This window comes from Osmerus mordax, chromosome 7, assembly GCF_038355195.1.
Source record: "Osmerus mordax isolate fOsmMor3 chromosome 7, fOsmMor3.pri, whole genome shotgun sequence".
Classification (NCBI taxonomy): Eukaryota; Metazoa; Chordata; class Actinopteri; order Osmeriformes; family Osmeridae; genus Osmerus; species Osmerus mordax.
In genome coordinates, this window is record NC_090056.1 from 9,199,561 (window position 1) to 9,221,055 (window position 21,495).

The following is a 21,495-nucleotide window of genomic DNA, read 5'->3' on the forward strand; positions in this document are numbered from 1 at the left end:
ATCATATTAGAGATAGCCCAGCTATGTGCTTTTCGTTATCAAACAAAATGTTGTGTTTACATTCCTTCAGGAGGTCAGAAAAAGGGAAACAGGATTTCTTCATAGTGAGCATTCTTTAACTGGCATCATGGAGCCCCTGGAAGGAGGAGAGAGAGAGAGAGAGAGAGAGAGAGAGAGAGAGAGAGAGAGAGAGAGAGAGAGAGAGAGAGAGAGAGAGCGAGAGAGAGAGAGAATCTAGAATGCAGACACACCAAGCTTAGTCTCTCCGATTGCTTTCTAAGGGATTTTCTACATTTTGTTTATTCCTTTTTTAAATTATTATTATTATTATGTGTATTTTAGTACCATGAGTAGGCATACAAAGACAAAACATCATTTGAAACCGGAAGGGTGTCAATATGGTAAGAAGTTGTTTTCGTGCTTGCTTTCAACTGTTGGGTGGCTAATTTAATCATTATTGGGAGGTTTTAGGATGCTGATGACAAGGTTGACTGGAAGGATGCTATTTTAAGATCAGCTGTTTACTTTACTGGTTGGCCGGCATAGTTTAGTGTGACCTCTGTTCCTCACTCTGTGGAGACAAAAGAGCTGGGTAGTTAGAAGAGAGATGATTTTAAAACAACAAGGTAGGGATAGGTGTGAGTTTAGATAAGGAAGACTCGAGGGGGAACTTCAGATGCTCTCCGTGTCCTTACTAGGGGCCAGGTGGAGTTTGTTGTCAGTGTCCTTGGCCTTTGTCTTAATGTAAGTAAGGAAGAGTGTGTTGGACCCAGAGAAGTGAGGGGTGGAAGGACCGAGGCTTGGAGATAGGATCAGTGGGGGTCAGTTCAGGAAGGGCAACGCTGGGCTGGAACAATGGCTCAGGCAAAAACAAGCGTTCCGTAACATGTCCATCCCCCTGGTCACAGATGACCACATCACTGCTGGAGGTGGGAGACCAAGTCAATGGTCCTGTCTGACAGTCCACTGATTTACATCTCTTTGCCCCACAGCTGAACTTACACGGCTGTTGCTAATCTACCCTCTGGGTTAGAGTATGACATCTAAACATGACTGGTGTCTCTACTAAACATGCCTGGAAGACATTAACTTAGCCCCTACCATCTCACTCTTTCTCTCTTTCTCTCTTTCTCTATTTCTCTCTTTCTCTCTTTCTCTCTTTCTCTGTTTTTCTCTGTCTCTCTCTGTCCATCATTCTCTTTGTCGCTATGGTTTCTACAGGTACATCTGCATCCGTGTTCTCCATGGATAGCCTCATCAAATCCATCCTGTCGCCCACTAGACGGATCACACCAGCTGAGGGGGAAGTAAGTTATCGCATTAATAAATCAAGTCCCTCTTTCTTTGCTGCACGCATACACGAGAACAGTACTATACGACCTCTGGACAAAACACCCTATCAGCGATGTAACATGCTGCATCAGGACTCCTCTCCCCTTTTCATGGTCACTGTATGACAGTATGCTTGTCTGAACAGAGCCATAAATGAGGTTCTGAACATTGGAGTGATGTGTGTCTGAGGAATTGACAGTAGTTCTTGGTAAAGTGTTTGTTGCCTGCCCACCTCATGCCTTGACTGACTGTCCTTGAAGCCGTTCCGTTCAGATTATCACCTTGTCCATCTGTCTGCACTGCAGGGCAAGCCAGACAGCTGGAAAACCTGATAAGTGTTGATGCAGATGATGGCACACAAGCAAACAGACTGTCTCTCATACTTTTTTCATTACTTCTCTCTTTCTCTCTCTCTTACTCTCTCTCTCTCCCTCAGTTCAGCCAACATGTTGTTAGACAGGACCACAATGTACTTAATGAGTTGGCCTGAACATGATGCATCTTTATATGAATTTAACCTTGAATATTCTCAATCTTATCTAGTTCAGGTGAAACTCCAAGGGCTGGAATGGCACAACATTTTATAGTTTGAACAAGATGAAAAAAAGCCCATGACCATTGCCAAGTGTGGGACACACTGCTGACTGAAAAGAGCCGAAGAAGCTTGATTAATATGGCGTACAGTAATTAATTCATAACAGCATCCAAAGTTCAGAAGAATCTGCCGCGTTTTAATGACTCCGAAACTACTTGTCCAACCACAGTTAGAGCGAAAGCAAGTTAACAATGTGCGCCTGTGCTGAGGGATGAGCGCAGCTTGTGTGAGTTGGCGTGTTCTCAGAACCAGTAGTTACGCCGTGCCGGGTGGATAGAATAGTGGTTCAGATAAAGCAATAGAGACCCTCAAATATGAACGACACAGACAATGTGATGTAATGTAGACGGAGAATGAATTTGATATAACATTGTTTTGCGTCGCGCACTTTTGGTATGCAATGTGGATTCAACGGTGGGTATTTTTGAACTGTTAGGTATGTTTGGAGGTACCGTTTTCGTCATGCGTTACGATCGGCAATCTACTAACCGGGAAAGTTGTTCTGTTTGATCTGGAGAAGATGCATTTATTCCGGAGTCACAATTACCGAGTGTTCCCGAATCATTTCTCTTTGGAAACACCGACCATACGAGGCATCAGTTGGGTATGTTAATGCACCAATCACGATCAACTGCAATGGATTATGTATTCATATTATTATCATAAGCCTTCTACCTCTCATCATCATCATCGACATCTTCATTTTATGCTGTCGAAAACACATCACGTTCTCATCATTATTAGAGTCAGGTGGCTGAGCGGTGAGGGAATCGGGCTAGTAATCCGAATGTTGCCAGTTCGATTCCCGGTCATGCCAACTAACGTTGTGTCCTTGGGCAAGGCATTTCACCCTACTTGCCTCGGGGGAATGTCCCTGTACTTACTGTAAGTCGCTCTGGATAAGAGCGTCTGCTAAATGACTAAATGTCTAAATGTAAATTATTATCATCATCATCATCCTTTTGATGCATCCAAAGCTTACATTCACTTAAGGTCCTTACTGGCAGCACCTCTAGTAGTTTTTATGAACTGAGGTGAAAATGTTGGTTACATTGAGTGTCCTGTGCATAATCTGGTGGATTGTATGGCAAGTATTCTAAATATACAGAAGGTCTGCTGACAAAGGTGTAACCCACACCACCACCACCATCATCCACAACTTCACTAGTATCTGAATGATAAGTCCGAGAGTGTTCATGAGAAATAGTCGAGGGCATGATGGAAAGTAGCTACAATTATTATGTATAGTATGCCTATTCTTTCAGTACAGTCAGTTTTTCAGACTACCCTGTAATCTTTTTTACCATTGATCTTATTTGCTCAACACTTCAGTCATTGCGACAGGTATTCAGCATGTGATGCTTATACTGTAACTGTGTGGGTGAAGTGTTGCTCCTGGTGGAGAGAGCGGGGGCTTTTACAGTCAAGAACTAAGTTGGGGGGCGTGGGATGGAGAAGAAGCTAACCACATCCACTATGACACAGTACGCACGTCCTCAAAACAAATTGTCAAGTTACATTTACATTTATTCATATAGCAGACGCTTTTCTTTTTTTAGTTGTGGGAACATCTTGAGAACACTTCGAGTTTGAGTGGAAGATTTGTCTATTGTCTCACTGTAGTGTGGGGGCAGAGGAAGGTAGTTGAGCCAGGCCAATGTTTTTATTAAACTCTGGTTATTAATAGTGTATTGTTTATTGTTCACCTTTATCCCCCTACTTAGTCCTGCACAGAGGAATGTGCAAAAAGGGAGTTTCAAAGCTGCAGGAAGAGTATAGAAAAGGCTTCTTCAAGGAGTATCCAAATTTACTTGACTCTCAAGGACAATGTTGCACAACAAGTCTGACCTAGGGTAACAAGTATCCACTCTGCTTGCTGTGAAAAGGCTTTATGGAATGATATATGTATGATTGATTATGCGACATATTTCTCATGTTGACATATGAGAAAGGGTGCAATTGCAATCCCTTTTACGGCATGTTTGGTAAAAACCCATTGACCAGCCTTGCCAAACAAAGCTAGACACAGTAGAATGACAGTTATGTGATAAAGATTTACTGTATCAATATCGTTTGTCAGTTATGACTAATGGCTATTTAATTTGCTGTGATGCAGTAATCCTATTAGCATGAAATGTGAAAGAAAACTACAATACATCACTAAGGACTGTTTATAAATTGACCATATAATCCTTCACCAGAATTTATCACTATAATCATTCATATTTACATCTTTGTTTTATGAACTTAAAACTCACCCAATAGGGTAACAGGCTATTATGAAATACAGTTTAAGCCACAATATACTAGCTTAGAAAACAGCAGCTAGTCCTTCCCTTGCTTTCAGTATTCCAGTGGTGTGGCGCTGACTCCAGGAGAGGAAGCAAAACAGAATGCCACACAATTGTAGAGGTCCCATAAGGACTGATACAAGCCTGGTGAAGACTGGATAAGGGATATGGCATCTGGAGTTTCTCCACTACATGCCCAAACTTGGCCTTGAACCATATGATCCTCATGGACCATAACTCTGGAATCAAGGGGACTCCAATGAAGTGCAAATCATCCTGTGTGATGCAACTGTTGCCCAAAAGTTGCCTAACTATTCCAGCGTGAGAAACTGTATGTGGGACGATTTAAAGCTTGTTTTGAAAGGATCTGGTCAACGCGTGGAGGGCACCATGCCGCAGGCTATGGTCATGTGAACTGACTTGCTATACGACAGCCTCAGAATAGCACATTTACTCAGTCAACAAAGGGCTGGGGCGGAGAGATGCCCTATGAGCTGTTGTATTGTACACCAACAAACAAAACAATCCGTAAGATGAATGAGGAATATGGATGAACCAGTGAGCTGCATGTGACGCCCAAAGGATACTGTCACATCAATACAGCTCCAATACAATGAGCAGATATGCAGGTATCCTCTGCCCATTGTCCTCATCTCTTGAGCTTGAAACCCCACACTGTGACACAGTACAAAACGTGAGATCTGCAGATCAGCTGGATTTTATTCTGAGCTGCCATCAGGCAAAACATAAACCACACCGGTCAGCAATACCTGCTAGATACGGGTGCGACTGGTCTCAGCATAGACTTTGTTAACGACTGTGTTCTCGTCTGATACCTCAGCTAGGACTCACCTGCTAAGGAGTGGCAGCTGGCTTGGGAAGGAAGCAAGTATGTATGGGTTGTCAGTGGATCATAAAAGAGGGGTAAATAAAGACCTTGCCACAAAGAGGAAGTGCAAGTTACTTTACAAGACAGCCATAACATCAGCTCAGAGGAGGTTTACAGCACGTTGGAGATGAAACTGAGTTTGTTAGAGGTGGTTGTGAGTGAGTTTTGAATGAAGGAGTTCACCTGAAGCCTTACTGTAAATTTGAAGTCAGGTTAAAGTTAATCTCTAGTTTTACCTATTGATTATCGCTGATCACTGAATATGCACTCCTGAGTCTCACAAACAAGCCCTTGTATCATGGAAAGATCTGTCCACAATTCATGGCTGGTTGTCCAATTGGACAGTTGGTGACAGATATTGAAATAATATGTAGATGAATATGATTGTGTAAAGGGAATGTTTCAACCTTACAGAAGCACTTGAACTTGGCAGCAAGTTAAAATACTTTGCTGAGATGGTTCAACCTCCTCACTCATCAAACGTATGGCATCACGCTCTTTATTCCCACACACAAACATTAGACAAGCTGACACCACGCAATGGCAATACACATATGTGCACACACTCACACGCATACACATAGTAGATAAAACACTTACACCTAACTATATATCTGAAAACAAACAATCAATTACATATTACTGCACGATATAAGAAGCACCCAATAATTCTCTGTTGTTATTGGTGAGAACAACCTGTCCAGCCAGTTCTGTTGAAATACTGCTCAGTAAGAGATGCAGTACAGAAAGAGATATGTAAAGAGATATTGAACAAGGGCCTTAAAATACTAACCTTAATTACTCTATGTGATGTAATGATGGTCTCTCTTTCTGTCCCTGTCTTTCTGTCCTTCTCTCTATCTCTCTAACTCCCAGACCCCACTTCCAGAGGCCCTTGATACCCAGGACACCATGAAGCAGGTATGTATGCCAGCCAGTCAACCAGCCAGCCATTCAATCAGCCATTTAGCCAGCCATTCACCCAACCAGCCAGCCTGTCAGCAGGGGACAGTGATCTGCACTGACCCCTGCTGTACTACATCACCCCAATCAGCCAGCTAGTTGTAATCATCATGACCCAATTTCCCAAGGCAGATCAACATCATTTTTCAGAGAACAGAGTTCTCAAGGTCATCTAGAGAACTGAGTTACCAAGGTCATTGAGGTGAAAGTATTTTTCATGTCAGCCATTTTCCCACCCGAGACACTACAGTACAAGAGTGCTAGAGTTCTGGGGTTAACGATGAACGGTTATGTCACATCGAACGTCATATGATGCAGCCCTTTCCTGGTTGACTTTCATACCTTACTGGGTCATGTGACAATCATCTATGCATACTGTAAGGCACCTGCACCAGTAACTGTAGGGCTCCTATAATTAAAGAACACATTGTTAGCTATAATTTGAACAGGCTGAAAGGGAAACAAATACCGGACTGGTTAGCCCTGATAAGTCATGATTGTGAATTGACCACCACTGTTGACATATGCAGACACAGCACTGCCTGGAAGCTGCTGGGGCTGCCTTTGTTGACATCCAGAGCTGCAGTGTTTGCATCCTCAGGAACTGCTGAATGTGGTAGATTTTTTGTTTTTATGTCCTCCATCACTGCTTCAGCGAGCCTTCAAAAACACAGTCAGTGCCAGAGAGGCAGGCAGGCCGGCACGAGGAGTCTAAAGGGCACTCTAAGATTCACAGCTAACCCCCCTCCCCTCTCACCCAACCCTACCCAACCCAGCCCTCTCACAGTCCTTTATCTAGACTGACTTAACAGCTCCTTAGGGTTCAAACTCTGATAAGAGGGGTTTGACATGGAAAACTTGACAGCGTTAATGAAACCTAGACCTCTTCCATCATGCACACACGCAAGCTCACGCGCAGTCACACAGACACACAAACACATACACCTAACTGTAGAGCTCAGGCCCATACTGCCTTTGAGCCTATAAACGTCTGGGGAGTATCTGTCCAGTTGTGAGGAATGTTCTAGACCTCTTCAGAGTTGTTTATGTTGTGAGTGTTCTGGAGAGGGGAGGGCAAAGATGAAGACCTGTAGCTAATGAAAGAATAGTAGGGAGGCTGAGATAATTTGTTAGTACACTTTTTTGATGGACATTTTGTGATACTTTGTTTTGTTGCCTAGGAAGTTCTTCTGATGTGTCCAGTTCACCTGGTTACGGTTTCGCATAACCAACTTACATCCTGATAAGTTTCTGTTAGACAGATTGCTTTAGTAACAGCTGTGTTCTTCTTCAGTAATTTCTGTTTGCTTTGTTAACAATATCAGATGTCGGTGGTAAACCATTGTATTTTTTGGGGATAGATTGGCAAACATGAAAGATCAGAAAGGTAAACAGTAGGCTAGTTCCGCACTCATGGTTTCAGTTTAACTGCATCAATTTAGCACACCATTTGACCATGGTTCATGCCCACACGCATAGAGGGTTATGATGTCATATATTATCACTATAGCTCTTATACAGGATAATGTCATTTCAGTGGCTTGAAGAATTTTGGGTCGCAAATTATTTGGGTAGTCCTCTCTAGATGGTAAAGAGACACAATTAACTATCAGCACCCACCTCACTCAACATAGTGGGTGTTATATTGTAGACAACGATTGCTTGTCTGTTTTGCATGAGCAGAATTATGTCTGGTTGTTTGTGACACTTTCAAAACTTTTACACTCATCTCTTTAAAAACGAATTTGCTGCTGTACAGTTGTGAAGTGAGGATCTGAACTTTGGGCTGGAAAAGGCCCCCCTTGACTTTGTCTGATGTGTGGTAGTCCTGCTTGGAGACAGAGAGCTGTGTGTTACCCACTGTTCCACTGTCCTCCCCCGTAGCGGTCCATCCCTCCCTTCGCAGAGTCGTGTTCCACCGTTCTACAGCCCACCAAGGTTACACTACCTCAGAGTGAGAGACACTGTATACACTGTGCTGTATTTATCACCCACGTAAAGCACAGTACAGTAGACCAAACCACACGTTGCACACCTCACTGGCTGACACTTTTTAGACAGTCAATAATCCAGATGGAAGCCCTTGACTTTGTGCAGTGTCAGGGAAAAGTAAAAAACAAGAATGATGTAGCTGTCAGAGACAATCCAAAAGGCAAACACAGTTTTTATGTGGAAGAGCAAAATGTCAGTCAGAGATGACATTTAGAGATGGATTCCCTCGTGAAAATATAGGTCAACATTGCCTGTCAGCCAGGCAGGGTGGGTACAACTACGTCACTGCCCTTTGACGTCTGGTAATGGTGTGTGTTCTTCAGTACAGTACAGTTTGTCATGGACTGGCACACCTGTGGGGAAACTGTTTACTCTGTAACCTGAGGCAGTCAGAACAATCCATTCTCTAACACATGAGCTATAGTCTCAGATAGAACGATTGGATGCCCTACATGCTATTCTCAACGGGCAGACAATGACAGACAGTGTGTCCCTCCAGTGTAGTTCTCCATGGGGTTCTCAAATGAACAAAGTCTGTTTGTTGTGTGTCACACACACTAGCATGGTTCAGTTTTGGCTACGCACACTACCCTGAGTGAACTGAGGGTAGAGTGCAGCATTTTCTGCTGGACAGGAAGCTGATCGTGTAAACCCCTGGTCGCAGTGATAACGGGTGAATTACTGTAGCTGGAGATCTATATCTACGGTTCAGATGGGAGTAGCCTGAGAATGGGTCGCAGGTTTCCCACAGGGCCCCGGAGCCCATGGGAACAGTGACGACTTCCAGCTGAGCCAGCCTGATCCGTCCCCAGAGAAAGGGGCACGGCAGGCATCAGGGGACCTGTCCAGACACACACACATGCACACACACAGGCACACAAACACACATACGCGCACACATAAATACAGAGCTTACAGACATGAGGCCTGGGAACCACCATTAGGAAAACAGGGTGCGTGTGTAGTTATTGGGGTGGGAAGTTTTACTGGGTCACTCAATCAGTGGATATACATCTGTCCTTTTCCTCAATATGTCTGTCTGAACTCTGACCAAACGTGCAGGTGTCCTGTTTTGTTTGATCGACCATTAGAAAAGACCCATTGGTGTGAAGCCCTACTGAGCTCTTTAATAATCGAGCCGGGCTCTATGGGAACCCCGGGTTCTGTCAGGTTCTGTTGTCATCGGCCAGTCAGGGGTCACCAGATCAGTCACGGTTCAGAGGCCAATCACTTCATCATGACAGGCTGGCAGAGCAGGGGGCTGGAGGCTGGAGGATGGAGGCAAGGGAACAGACTAGTGGTGGAGGATGGGGAGGAGCGGAGGAGGGGGTAAAGGTTAGGGTTAGGGTGTGTGTGGGTTCCCCACAGTAACACCAAGTCGAGAAAACATAAATAGGAAATAGTCTTTGTTGAGTTCCATAACTCAAGACCGCTACCTTGGACAAACTCCACCCTGAAGGAAACCCAAGAACAAAGACGCATCTGTGTGAGTCACTCGTGAGATCACAAGACAGAGAGCGAGAGAAATCATGGAGGGAGAGGAAAAACAAAGAGAGACGCTTTCGATTCATTAATCAAATCTGTAATTACCTCATTGTGTAGCGGTTTGCAATGTTGGTCTCCTTCACAGGCGATGCTTCTGGACAGAAAGTAGAACAGACAGGGACTGCGTAGCAACACAACCCCAGCATGTTCTCTCTTTACTACGTGCGCTTCAGAGACAGCTCTTGACTCTCTCGTGTTGTCTGTTTGGCCGGTAGAGCAGGCCACAGTCCCAGCCATGTGGGGTAAGAAACAAGGGAGATACGGAGGGATGGGGACAGAAAATAAAGGCTGAAGTATGTAAAAAAGGTGGTGGTGCTGAGAGGAGGGATATCTAAAGGTGAATGTTGTCTTTGGCCGAGTGCGTTAGTCAGGCGCTGTGTTTGGGGAGGTGTGGGAGAGGCACAGCCTCTCACAGTCCTGCCGTTTACTCTGACGGGCCCACGCCAAACACTGCACTCCCACTGGTGACGTATGCGTCACCACACATGATTCCTATGTGTTCGTCTCAGTCAGGAAATGTCAGGAGAAAAACACAAAGACCTGGCCTTTACACGGTCAGCTACTTCAGTCCAACACAGACGGTCGGTGTTTGTCTCCATTAACAAGACTATCTGTGTCACTCTACTTGTGTTCTCATTGCACTCTGTAGTACACACACATCCTTTTGCTCGGTCATGAAACATGAAAGACATGGCTGGGGCATGTTCCTTGCATGTGTTTGATAGATAGTTTGTTGCTCTTGTGTTTGATGATCTCGCTCAAAAATATGAACAGTACAAATGTCTCTGTCTCTCTCTCCAGTTTCTGACAGATCGTATTCTAAAGGCAGCGAGGGTGGTGTACAGTGCCTTGGTGGAACGGAACCCCGGCCTGATAAGAGACAGGAAACATCACCTCAAAACCCACAGGTGCAACTAACTGTAACATAGATGAGGTCTTTGTTATTATTTGTTCGAAGCATATATGGGATGGCAGTCTGACAATCAAGGCCCCTCTCTTTTTTTCTGTTTAACTCACAGACAGTGTTGCTCAGGAAAGGAGCTGGTTGATTGGTTGATGAAGCTCAATGAATGTTTCCAGTCACGGAGCCAAGCAGTTGGGATGTGGCAAGTTCTGGTGGATGAAGGGATTGTAGTTCACGGTATGGCCTCATTAAATCCATCTTATCATCAATGATCCAATTTCGATCTAAATAAATAAATAAATATACAAGTGTATAGAGAGTATGCTGTATTGTTATGTAGAAATCAATTCCTTTTGACCTAACCTTACATGTAATCTTACTTTACCAATAGTGAAGCAAGAATTAAACTTCCATGACAAGGACACTCAATTTTACCGCTTCCTGGAGGCGGAGCATGCCCTGAACCACACAAGCGATGAGAAGGACTGGGAGGACGAGCTGCAGGAGGGCCTGTCACTGCTGCTTCAGATGGGCCCTGACGCTCTGCTCACCATGATCCTGCGCAAATGGTGAGCTGCACAACAATGGATGTTTAGGGCATGTAGGATTTTTCTCTAGACACAGCTTAGATTTTTTGGGGAAGTTGTCCCAACTTGTCCCTTGTGTGTGTGTGTGTGTGTGTGTGTTTGTGTGTTTGTGTGCATGTGCATGCGTGCTTGTGTGTAGCCCCAGTCAGAGGAGTTCCGAGGACCTGGAAGTCATCTATGAGGAGTTGCTCCACGTCAAAGCTGTGACCCACCTATCCACCTCGGTGAGTGAACACCTTTTCTCTCTGACCACCCCACCCTGTGAACGAGTTTCAGAAGAACAAGGTCCATTGCATGTTGGATCATATGTGACCAAACATGGCTGAACAGACACACAGCCATCTGGTATCTGTGGTCTCATCTCCTCTCCTCTGCTCGGTCCCTGTAGGTGCGTAAGGAGCTGGCAGCCGTGCTGGTGTTTGAGTCTCATGCCAAGGCAGGAACAGTGTGTGAGTGTGACAGCCGTGCTTACGTTTGATCAGGGCTGGGCGAGAGCCTGTGGTCTCGACTCACATGATCAGAATGCTACAGATGCTCTGTTATCTCAATAGACATACATATATGCTATACACACACATGAGCTCCCACACAAACACGTCAATTGTGAATGAAGATGAGCAGGTTAGATGAGGAACATGCTGATTAGAGTTAGAGATAAAAATTAATTGGAATCTTGATGATTTGTGTGTTTGTACGTGTGTGTGTCTGTGTGTGTTGCAGTGTTCAGTCAGGGAGACAAAGGCACATCATGGTACATCATCTGGAAGGGCTCAGTCAATGTCATCACACACGGCAAGGTAGAATTCACAGCATAGCTGTGCTGTCCTCATAGACAGCTAGAGACAAACCTATAGTGGTATACACATTTACACTGCTAGTGGCAGTGGTGTGAACACTCTGTGACTGACTGCAGGGTCTGGTGACAACGCTCCATGAGGGGGAGGACTTTGGCCAGTTGGCTCTGGTGAACGATGCCCCCCGTGCTGCCACCATCATCCTGAGAGAAGACAACTGCCACTTCCTCAGAGTGGACAAACAGGACTTCATACGCATCCTGAAGGTAGACCTCCACACTGCCTGGTTCTGGTACATATGACACACCTAGAAAGGACTGTTACTCTGGACTCTGACTACTAGGGCCAGTAGGTTTACCTGGTCAGGTCATGTGGTGTTATGTGTTTATTCTATTCATAACAAGGTTAGATTCCTGTACAAATGAAGAGCACAAATGTCAGGCACACCTGAGTGTGTCTCTTCATCTCTGTGTGTGTGTGTGTGTGTGTGTGTTCCAGGATGTTGAGGCTAACACAGTCCGTCTTGAGGAACATGGAAAATCTGTGCTGGTGCTGGAGAAGAGCTGTGACCCTGGTAGCCAGGGAGGGTCAGGGAACAACAGCAAGTAGGAATCCACCCAAACCCCCACCCCACCCAAACCCTCCACACCACCCACACCTTCCACACCACCCTCCACATCACGCACACTCTGCAGTTACTGACATTATATCCTCTATATAAGTCCATGCTGAGGGGATCTTAGACATCTTTTTTTATTTTCTATTACTGGCTGTAGTTATCTGACAGTGTTGGTTAATTCAATAGAGGAATGGACTTCAGACTTTGTTTGATGTTCTGCACTGTGTAATCTTTCCTTAAGTGTTTTAGCAAACTATGAGTTTAATTAACATGTGTCTGACTGCCTCTTTACTCTGTTAACCTCTACACTCCTGTGGTCTTCTCATTCATCAATCATAAACACACTAACAAACTTCACTCTTTCTGTTATTCTCTCTCTCTCTCTCTCTCTCTCTCTCTCTCTCTCTCTCTCTCTCTCTCTCTCTCTCTCTCTCTCTCTCTCTCTCTCTCTCTCTCTCTCTCTCTCTCTCTCTCTCTCTCTCTCTCTCTCTCTCTCCCGCTCTCTCTCTCTCTCTCTCTCTCTCTCTCTCTCTCTCTCTCTCTCTCTCTTGCACATACACAGGTATACAGTGATGTCTGGAACACCAGAGAAGATTCTGGAACACCTGTTGGAGACAATCAAGCTGGATACCAACAGCAATGAAGCTATAGGTGAGAACACAAACCTGCTTTTCTTCCCTTGTTTACTCCCCAGGTTTTCCTGCCTGCCTCTTCTTTGATATGGCCACAGAGTTTACTGATGCTGTTGAACAAATATGGTAATTGGTGTGCTGTACCCACTGTATTCACTAAGGAACTGACGAGGACAACCATACCTTGAATACATGTGCGTTGTCTTATTTCATGATAACTATTTGGGTCAATCACATTACATAGCCTGCGAGGACACCAAAACAACAAGACACAATTAAGCCAAACACATTCCTGCATTTTCCAAAGCAGTCAGATGACTCAAATAGCTCTGGTATGTTTCGGGAAGCAGAGGGTTAGGGCTTGCCATTACTACTAGTTAGTGAGCTGTGTGTGTCTCTCTCTCTGTTGTCCCCAAAGATCCCTGTGTGAGTGACTTCCTACTGACTCACAGAGTCTTCATGTCCTCCAGCCAGCTCTGCCCAGCCCTACAACAACAATATCCTGCCTGTCACCAACGCCATGCAGATGATGATCGCAAACCTATGAAAATGATGATCACTATGACAGTGTTTCTGAACTGCCATATTTCTAGATTCCCTCTGTCTCTCTGTATCACATACCTAAATTACTTGGAGATATTTTCAATCCCTCTAATGAGCCCACCACTCATTAGGCATGCAGCTAGCTGAAAACACCCAGCAGTGTCTGTGGTGTCGAACAGGCTGGGTGGTCAGCCAGAGTCTGTTAAGATACAGATCAGTAGTAGTTCATTGGCTGTATTGTGTTCGCCTTAACCCTGAGCGTACCTACCATGCCGAGCTCTCGGAGGGCTCTGAACTGGAGAAGGCAGCCTATACACTCAACACCAAGCAGAAGATAGTGAAGCTGGTCGGCCAATGGGTAGCTCTCTTTGGCGTGCTGCTCAAAGACGACGCCATCGCCGTTGACTTCCTGGAGGTAAGACGCTCAGAAGCTGAGTGAGGTTGAATTTCAACGATAATTATAGACTAAATCTATAGATCGTATTGTTTTTGACTGGCTGTGTGTTTCTGTGTGGTCAGGGGCTGAGGGAGGAGGTGGCAGAAGACTCCCGTCTGTCCTGTATGCTGAAGGACCAACTGAGGGATCGCAGGAGAACCAGACTGTGAGTAGCTGGTTCTAACCAGGATGAAGTGATCGTTGTGGCAGGCGGATTTTGGTTGAATGTATGTCTCTCATAATGTCATGAAACCTTTACAGGCTTGAGAACGGTTACCAGTCACTAATTAAGGTAAATACAAATAAAAACATGATATATGACAGATTACCAGAAAATGTGAGGATACATTTAAACAGAAAACTTAAAATAGTTTGATTCTATTAGGCCAACCATCAATTTGATTGGTTCTCCAGTTGTGAAGAGCCAATAGGGAAGTGCCAGCCAATCAGAGCACAGGACAAAGGTTAGTTAGAATAAATACAAATAATAGCAGGCATACAGAACCCCATGTGTGCAGTGGATACATCTTTAAGTACATATCTCCCCTTCTAGTGTTGTATGAGATTTTCCGGTTGGACCATAAATCAGTCACACTGATGCTGCCAGTCAACACATCTGTACAGGATGTGATGTCCTCAGTGGTTAACCCCGGAGGTGACCACGTCCTGGTGAAAATGAACTCAGTGGGAGGTAAAGCTCTTCTGTCACTCACTTGAGTTATATCCGAAATGTTATATACATTCAATTACATTTGTTGAAATGTCTTATTTATGAAACAATGGGATTTGAGAGTTAGTCCTATTGAGCGAGTGGCTGATGTGTGAATCCTGTATGTTTCAGACCGGGCTCAGCTGAAGCAGGATGCCACAGCAGTCTACACCTCTCTGGGCTTCAATGAGAGGCTCTTCCTCTGCACCGCCAGCCAGGTGGAACTACTGGTGAGATTACCTCAGCCAGTCTCTTGAACTGGCCTCCTGCCTGCAAGCTATAAAACAACCCCACCATGTCGTCTAGTGAAAATAAACATTACATAATGCTTGTTTTGTATGGTTACAATTGAGTTATGTACCCACAAAAACACCATAAAACACATCCACAGTATATTGACCGGACTACACCTCACCAGACCACATATCAGACCAATATATCCCCAGACAGTCGTCAGTCATGCAGAGTTCCTCTCTGGGGAGCAGTGTGCTGTGATAGTAAGTGTCTGGCTGTATTCTGGGCCTGGTTGACAGACGCCCCTGAAGGAGCAGCTGGGCCCAGAGAAGGGCACCATGGACAAGTTGGAGCAGATGTGCTCCAAGGACATCGCCAGCCAGCTCACCAACTACGACTGGGAGCTGTTCACGGCCATGCACGAGGTACGAACGTGTCTGAGCTGAAGGACAAGAGGAGGAGCAGAGTGGCTGCATGTTGACAGGGAGGGTACAGGTTGTGACGTACTGTGTTGTTCTGGTATTCCCATGTATAACCGAGATCGAGGCTCATTACGGGAATCAGGAATAATTTGTATCCCTTATGCGGTTCTGAACAATGCCTTGATCGTAGTAAACCCGTTGTTTTGGCATCGTGTCTCACACTGAGGTAGCCTTTAGATGAAAGACTATTGTAGGTAGCGCTAGGAGCCAAGTTCAAAGCAAGCCAGGTGTCTTATATCAAAGGAGACAGATGTCTGTCAGGAAGGCATGTCTATGACTCATCTGCCTGTCTGTCACAAGACCGATCTCTATCTGATCACCTGCTTACCCAACCCGGTATCACATACTTTCACAAAAGTATGTGATACTGGGTTGGCTTACCTGACATTCTATTTCGTATTCGAATGAGGACGAATAATGCAAACTAAGTGGATCAATTAAGGCAATTACTATTGTAAAGTTCCATCTTAAACAGCAAAGATTGTGTGGAATTTAAGCCTACATAAGAATGTTGTATAAGAATGGGATGAGCGTTAGATGTGTACAAACCTGGTTGATCAGACTGTCTCTCCACAGGTAGAGCTGGTCTACTACATATTTGGTCGTCATAAATTCCCTGGCAGCACCACGGCTAACCTGGAGCGTTTTGTGCGACGCTTCAACGAGGTGCAGTACTGGGTGGTTACTGAACTGTGTCTATGTGAGGACCTGATGAAGCGTGCAATGCTGCTCAAGAAATTCATCAAGATAGCTGTTGTGTAAGTGGCCCTCAGAGAGCTATGCACACTGTGCTCAGCACAGACTGGACATTAGATCAAGCATACCAAGACAGCACTCTATACAAATAGCTAGTGCTGACAAATCCAATCCAAGCCAAACAATGCGCTATACTTTACATTTTACATTACAGTTACATTTGTATTCATTTGCCATATTTTTTTTTCATCCAAAGCGACAAACAAATAGTGCCTGTAGGAAATACAGCTGATGTAGTAATAACAGAGTACCGTCACATTGCTCATACTATTCCATGGCTCAGTTCAGTACACATACTGGTTTAGTTTGGACATGACTGACAGGGTTTCTGTTTCAGTTTGAAGGAGCAGAAGAATCTTAACTCATTCTTTGCTGTGATGTTTGGTCTGAGCAACAGTGCAGTGCAGAGACTTTACAAAACCTGGGAGGTGAGAGATAGCCTCTTCGAACAATAAATGGCAAGGAATAAAATACAATAGACATACCAATGTTAATCATTGTTATTAATGGTATTATGTATTGCAGAGAGTGCCGAGTAAAACCAAAAGGGTTTACTGTGCCTATGAGAGATTATTGGTAAGTGTATGATGCTGACTGTACAACAACAATATTGTGACAATTATATTTATATCTGTCAAGTAGTCATAATACCACTTTACTTCATTATCTGTCCACCTCAATTCCCACAGGCCCACTGCAACAACACGTGTGTGCTCTACTTGGCCTGATGAGTATTGAGTGTTTGATGGGTTTTGTTGTCTGTCCCTCAGGATCCCTCTCGCAACCACAGAGCCTACAGACTAGCTGTGGCCAAACTCGGCCCTCCCTACATTCCCTTCATGCCTCTCCTGCTCAAAGGTAAGGGTTGTGTATCATATCTATTTGGTACTGTGGTGTACTGTGTACTGGTAACGTGATAAACACGACCTTATATTTAAATAACGCAGTCTTGTTTTGGTTTTCGTCCATAACCAGACATGACATTCATCCACGAGGGAAACAAAAACTACACAGAAAAACTTGTCAATTTCGAAAAAATGGTAGGTTGGGTAACTGTCCCATTTATACCTTCTCTCACTCCATGTTTGGGTACTGTAGCCATATATCAGGACTTGTATCCTGTGTGTTAGGACAACGTTGGCTCTAAGAGCTTCCCTTTCCTCTCATTGTTTCCTCTCAGCGCATGATTGCAAAGACAGTGAAGATTGTGCGAAGCTGCAGAAGCCAGCCTTACGGTAAGAATACTCTAGAACCGCTCCTCTCAATCTACTGTAGATACAAGTTTTTTAAATCTTTGAATCCTTGAACTCTTGAATGCTGTTTGAAACCAACCAGTGTGAAGGATTTTGACTGGTGCAGGGGTTGAGGACTCCAGATAGATAATGATAATAGATAATTGTTTTGTCAAGCTTCTAAGAACTGGATTGGTTCAGTTAAACTGTTCTGGTTTGATGTCGACCTCATCCCTGTGCTCTTTTCTCCAGTGCCTTCATCCCCACAGAAAGGTCTGGCAGACCGCATGTTTCTGGAGGCACCTTCCATTCGCATATCCACATGTATGTATCAACTCTCACACTTACCGCCTGCAGAACATATCGGTGCTTAGCTGACAGGCTAATAAGTTGCTGTAATGTGTCATTTCTTTATTTCCTCCAGATTCAGACCATTCCCTGTCTCTGCGGACAAACAGCAGTATCTGCCACTATGTTCAGAACTTCAGTGTAATCGACAACCAGAAGAAGCTGACACAGCTGTCCAGATCAGTGGAACGCTAAGGCCTGAGCAAGCCTGTAACCCCCGTTTAATTAGCATAGCCCATCTCTGAATCAGAGGGTGGCTGGGCTACTAGGGAACATTATCTGTGCAGTGACATTGAATGGACATCAATAGAGACCAAAGAGGAAGCAGTTAGCGAGAACAGCAGTGACCTCTAGTGCCTTAGCAGAGAAGACAGTCCTCCTCCCTCACTGTTACTGATGGCACTGCTGGGATAACATTCCACTCACTACACTCCTATGGAATATGAATATCCTTGGCATTAGCTGTTGTGCTTCATTTGTTTAGTCCTTTTTTGTAATATTATTTAACTTCAATAGAATAACATACACGCATCTATGTGAGCTATAGAACTTATTGTAGAGTTCAAATAATGGACATCATACGAATGTGTTTTGTTACCGGAAAACACAAAGTGTTAAGTACAAGTTGTTACCATTATTTTTTATAAATAAATTATTTGGAAGTCATGTACAGTATCTAATAAAATCACCAGCGACAAACAAATGTAAAAGGGAAAACTTTATTGGAAATGCAAACCATAAAAATCAGGTAAAATATCAATAAAATACTAAAATATCCCCCTGCAATTCTCCCCAATATGGGGAGAAGACAATTCACAAAAACAAAAATCTAAATGTCAGAAACATATGTACAACCTCTTTATAACGCTCAGGAGAAAGAGGGGGGCTCGAGAAGACAGACCATCAAATCTGAGTGTCTTCACCTGTGGCAACCATGGAGGAACATGTATAACTATCCCCTTGTTTTTATAAATAATGGGTAGACATGTTCAGGCAGTACATTACTGGTAAAACGATACAATACAGATTTCTTTAAACATTGACCGTTTCAAATCAACTCACTAATGTCTTTAGCAGCCTTTTGCACCATGACTGTTGTTAAAGTTCTCCCATGAGATTAGCCAAATAGAAAAATTCCGGTGATTTAGGGGGCATGAAATTCTAAAGAAAGCCACAACAAATATAACATATGGGTTGTAATACTAGCATTGTGTGGACAGGTGACAGAAACTGCACATAAATGATCACTCTAGTTTAACATTCCCAAGTTCAACGCAGTGGTGTTCAGGAGGCCACACATGCCTTTTATATAAGGTGTCAACCAGTGGTGCTGAAGTACTAGTCCAGTACCAGTCACAGAACTAGAGTGGTCACTATTCAAGTGGTCCATCCTCCCATCCATCCTTCATCCCTAGATGTGAGCTCCTTAACGCAGTACTGCCCATGCTGGCATGTGGATCAGGGATGTTACAAGGAAGGAAGAGAGGTTCCTAAACTTGAGACACCTTTTTGGGCATTCAGTGAAAAGATCTGCATTACTGTCTAACGCACATCATTACCACGTAGTTGAACATCAACACACAACTAAATAAAAATAACATTAAATGAAAAGAAAATGTACTGATATTAACCCGAGTGAATACTGATATTGCACTTCCAACCACATTTGTAGGACTCCCCAATGCCCAGTTGCTATCCCTTTACAAGAGGCACAAACGGATGTGCTGCACTGCACGCAATGGACATGCATTTGCATTGCAGTCTCTCTCTGCACTACATGTGATTAATAGCCCCTGGATGGCCTCAATACAGTCAGGCGTTCTGCCCATACCGAGCACTGACTGGATTGATCCTGTGGTGAGCCTGAACAACCTTTCCTCCTGTCAGCCCAGGAGTATGGACAACTCAGCATCTCGAAAGATCTCTCTTGTTCATACAAGACAGACACAGGTACATACACACACACACACACACACACACACACACACACACACATCCTCTCAAGACAAAGATTATGTACATACATCAATCCTTTTTACATTACAAATAGATTAACCCCACATTATGCATTGTTATGTTCAGTCCCTGGGTGTAACCATAGCCCATTATGCATAGCAGTAGTGGGGTGGGATGGCTTCTACAACTCCTTGTTAGTACTCTCGGTCAACCAGACAGGCTCCAACCCAGACATTAAAAACAAAGCCTCCTATAAAGCGTACTACACTAGGTGGTGCTAGCACCCCCCCGATGACATCACTGCTTCCCTCTCCTAAGCGCTACGGCAAATGATGGATGTGTACGAATTCACTTCCACACACCATGACTCAGCGGCCTACAGGCTCCACATAGAACACAGGTTCACCTGCATGGTGCATGCCGCAGCCTCATCTTCACATGGCTCCACACTACGCTAAAAACACGCTAACCTGCCCCAGTCTACCCTGCCGGGGCTATCAGGTGAGAAGCAGTGTCCTGTTAAGGATCCAGCCTGCCTCTGGTGAGGCTCCTCTGGCCTGGCGAGTCCAGTCATGTCCCAGATGACTATGAGGTGATACTGTGATGGGAACACTGAACATGAACGTAAAGGATCAGGACGTAGGGATCAGTAGGACTCTAAGGATGATCAGCTCGTCTCCCGTCTTTGGCATCTTGATAGTCATCAGTAGATTTCCTTTGAGTGCAAATAAACGGGCCCCAAGTGCGTGTCCACCAACCTGAGGCTTCATTACGCTCCAAAGGACAAGGCTATTCCTGCTGGCCACTACCGGAGTCTTTGGCTGCATTTACAACAACTTCGAACAATACAATATGATAGGCTTTTGTTGAATGGGAAAGAACCCACCTAGAAGACATATTCTGGGGCTTTTGTCAGTCTGACCTTTGGGGCCCTGGTACTTTACCACACAGCCTGTTTGAAGGCCTTTTGCTGAGAATGTATCAAATAGTTCCTTTAATGCTACACAAAGCAGGGCAGCGGCACACTCTCCCCCACCACATGTAACATGTGTCCAGCACCTGTCTGAAGATGTGTACACACACTTAGCACCAAAAACAAGGCGATAAAAAAGGGTATAACAGACTTCTCCAGGAGAGTCCACAAAACAAATCAGTATCGAAAAACTGCAGGGAGACAACTAGCATCGTCCTTAATCTAAGATGAATCAATGGCTTCAATATGGCTTCTTCTCTTCTTTCTATGGGGTCACTAGCCTAGAAATCCGACTCATGTTTGTCTGCAGACAGTCTGACTGGGTTCTGTTTGGTGACCAACCAGCTCCAGCAACAAACAAGACACATTAAATTAAACACATTCATTTGGTTTGGAGTTCTTTGTTTTTTTTTCTCCCTCTAGTGCAGTCCAGTGGAGTTCCAGTGGTTGCTCCTCCTAACTCTTCAACTGCAGTCTGATCCTCCCTGGACGTCTAGCCAGCGTGTCTCTGTTGCAATCATATGGGTAGCTAGATTCTTTGGTTTCGGATCCGTGTGGCTTTTAGGCCTCAGATGCGGCCTGGGGCTTGAGTTGGGCCTTCTCCATAGCCGTTCCATAGGGTAGAGATCTTTTGAAGAAACCAAGCTGTTGGGGGGACAAAAGAAGACAAGAGAAGTCAGAAC

The 21,495-nt window shown here is 44.5% G+C and overlaps 2 protein-coding genes across 2 annotated transcripts in view; one reads left to right on the plus strand and one right to left on the minus strand.

Annotated features, from left to right (window-relative positions):
• Positions 1 to 240: 240 nt before the first annotated feature.
• Positions 241 to 18,591, plus strand: rapgef3 (Rap guanine nucleotide exchange factor (GEF) 3). Its single transcript, XM_067240841.1, has 28 exons — positions 241 to 401; positions 1,222 to 1,307; positions 5,984 to 6,028; positions 10,409 to 10,515; positions 10,627 to 10,748; positions 10,903 to 11,080; positions 11,238 to 11,322; positions 11,487 to 11,547; positions 11,819 to 11,895; positions 12,012 to 12,158; positions 12,391 to 12,497; positions 13,074 to 13,162; positions 13,562 to 13,640; positions 13,951 to 14,101; positions 14,206 to 14,288; positions 14,384 to 14,414; positions 14,508 to 14,586; positions 14,676 to 14,813; positions 14,964 to 15,061; positions 15,365 to 15,490; positions 16,124 to 16,305; positions 16,641 to 16,731; positions 16,829 to 16,879; positions 17,074 to 17,161; positions 17,279 to 17,343; positions 17,484 to 17,538; positions 17,788 to 17,859; positions 17,960 to 18,591. Exons 1-28 carry the CDS (start codon positions 347 to 349, stop codon positions 18,076 to 18,078), a joined length of 2,667 nt encoding a protein of 888 aa, XP_067096942.1. The 5' UTR covers positions 241 to 346; the 3' UTR covers positions 18,079 to 18,591.
• The window catches only part of itga5 (integrin, alpha 5 (fibronectin receptor, alpha polypeptide)), a 34,181-nt gene continuing 31,272 nt past the window's right edge, over positions 18,587 to 21,495 (minus strand). Inside the window, exon 30 of the mRNA XM_067240840.1 lies at positions 18,587 to 21,457. Within this exon, the coding sequence (XP_067096941.1) occupies positions 21,374 to 21,457 (84 nt within the window). The 3' untranslated portion in view covers positions 18,587 to 21,373. The remainder of the gene's footprint in view (positions 21,458 to 21,495) is intronic.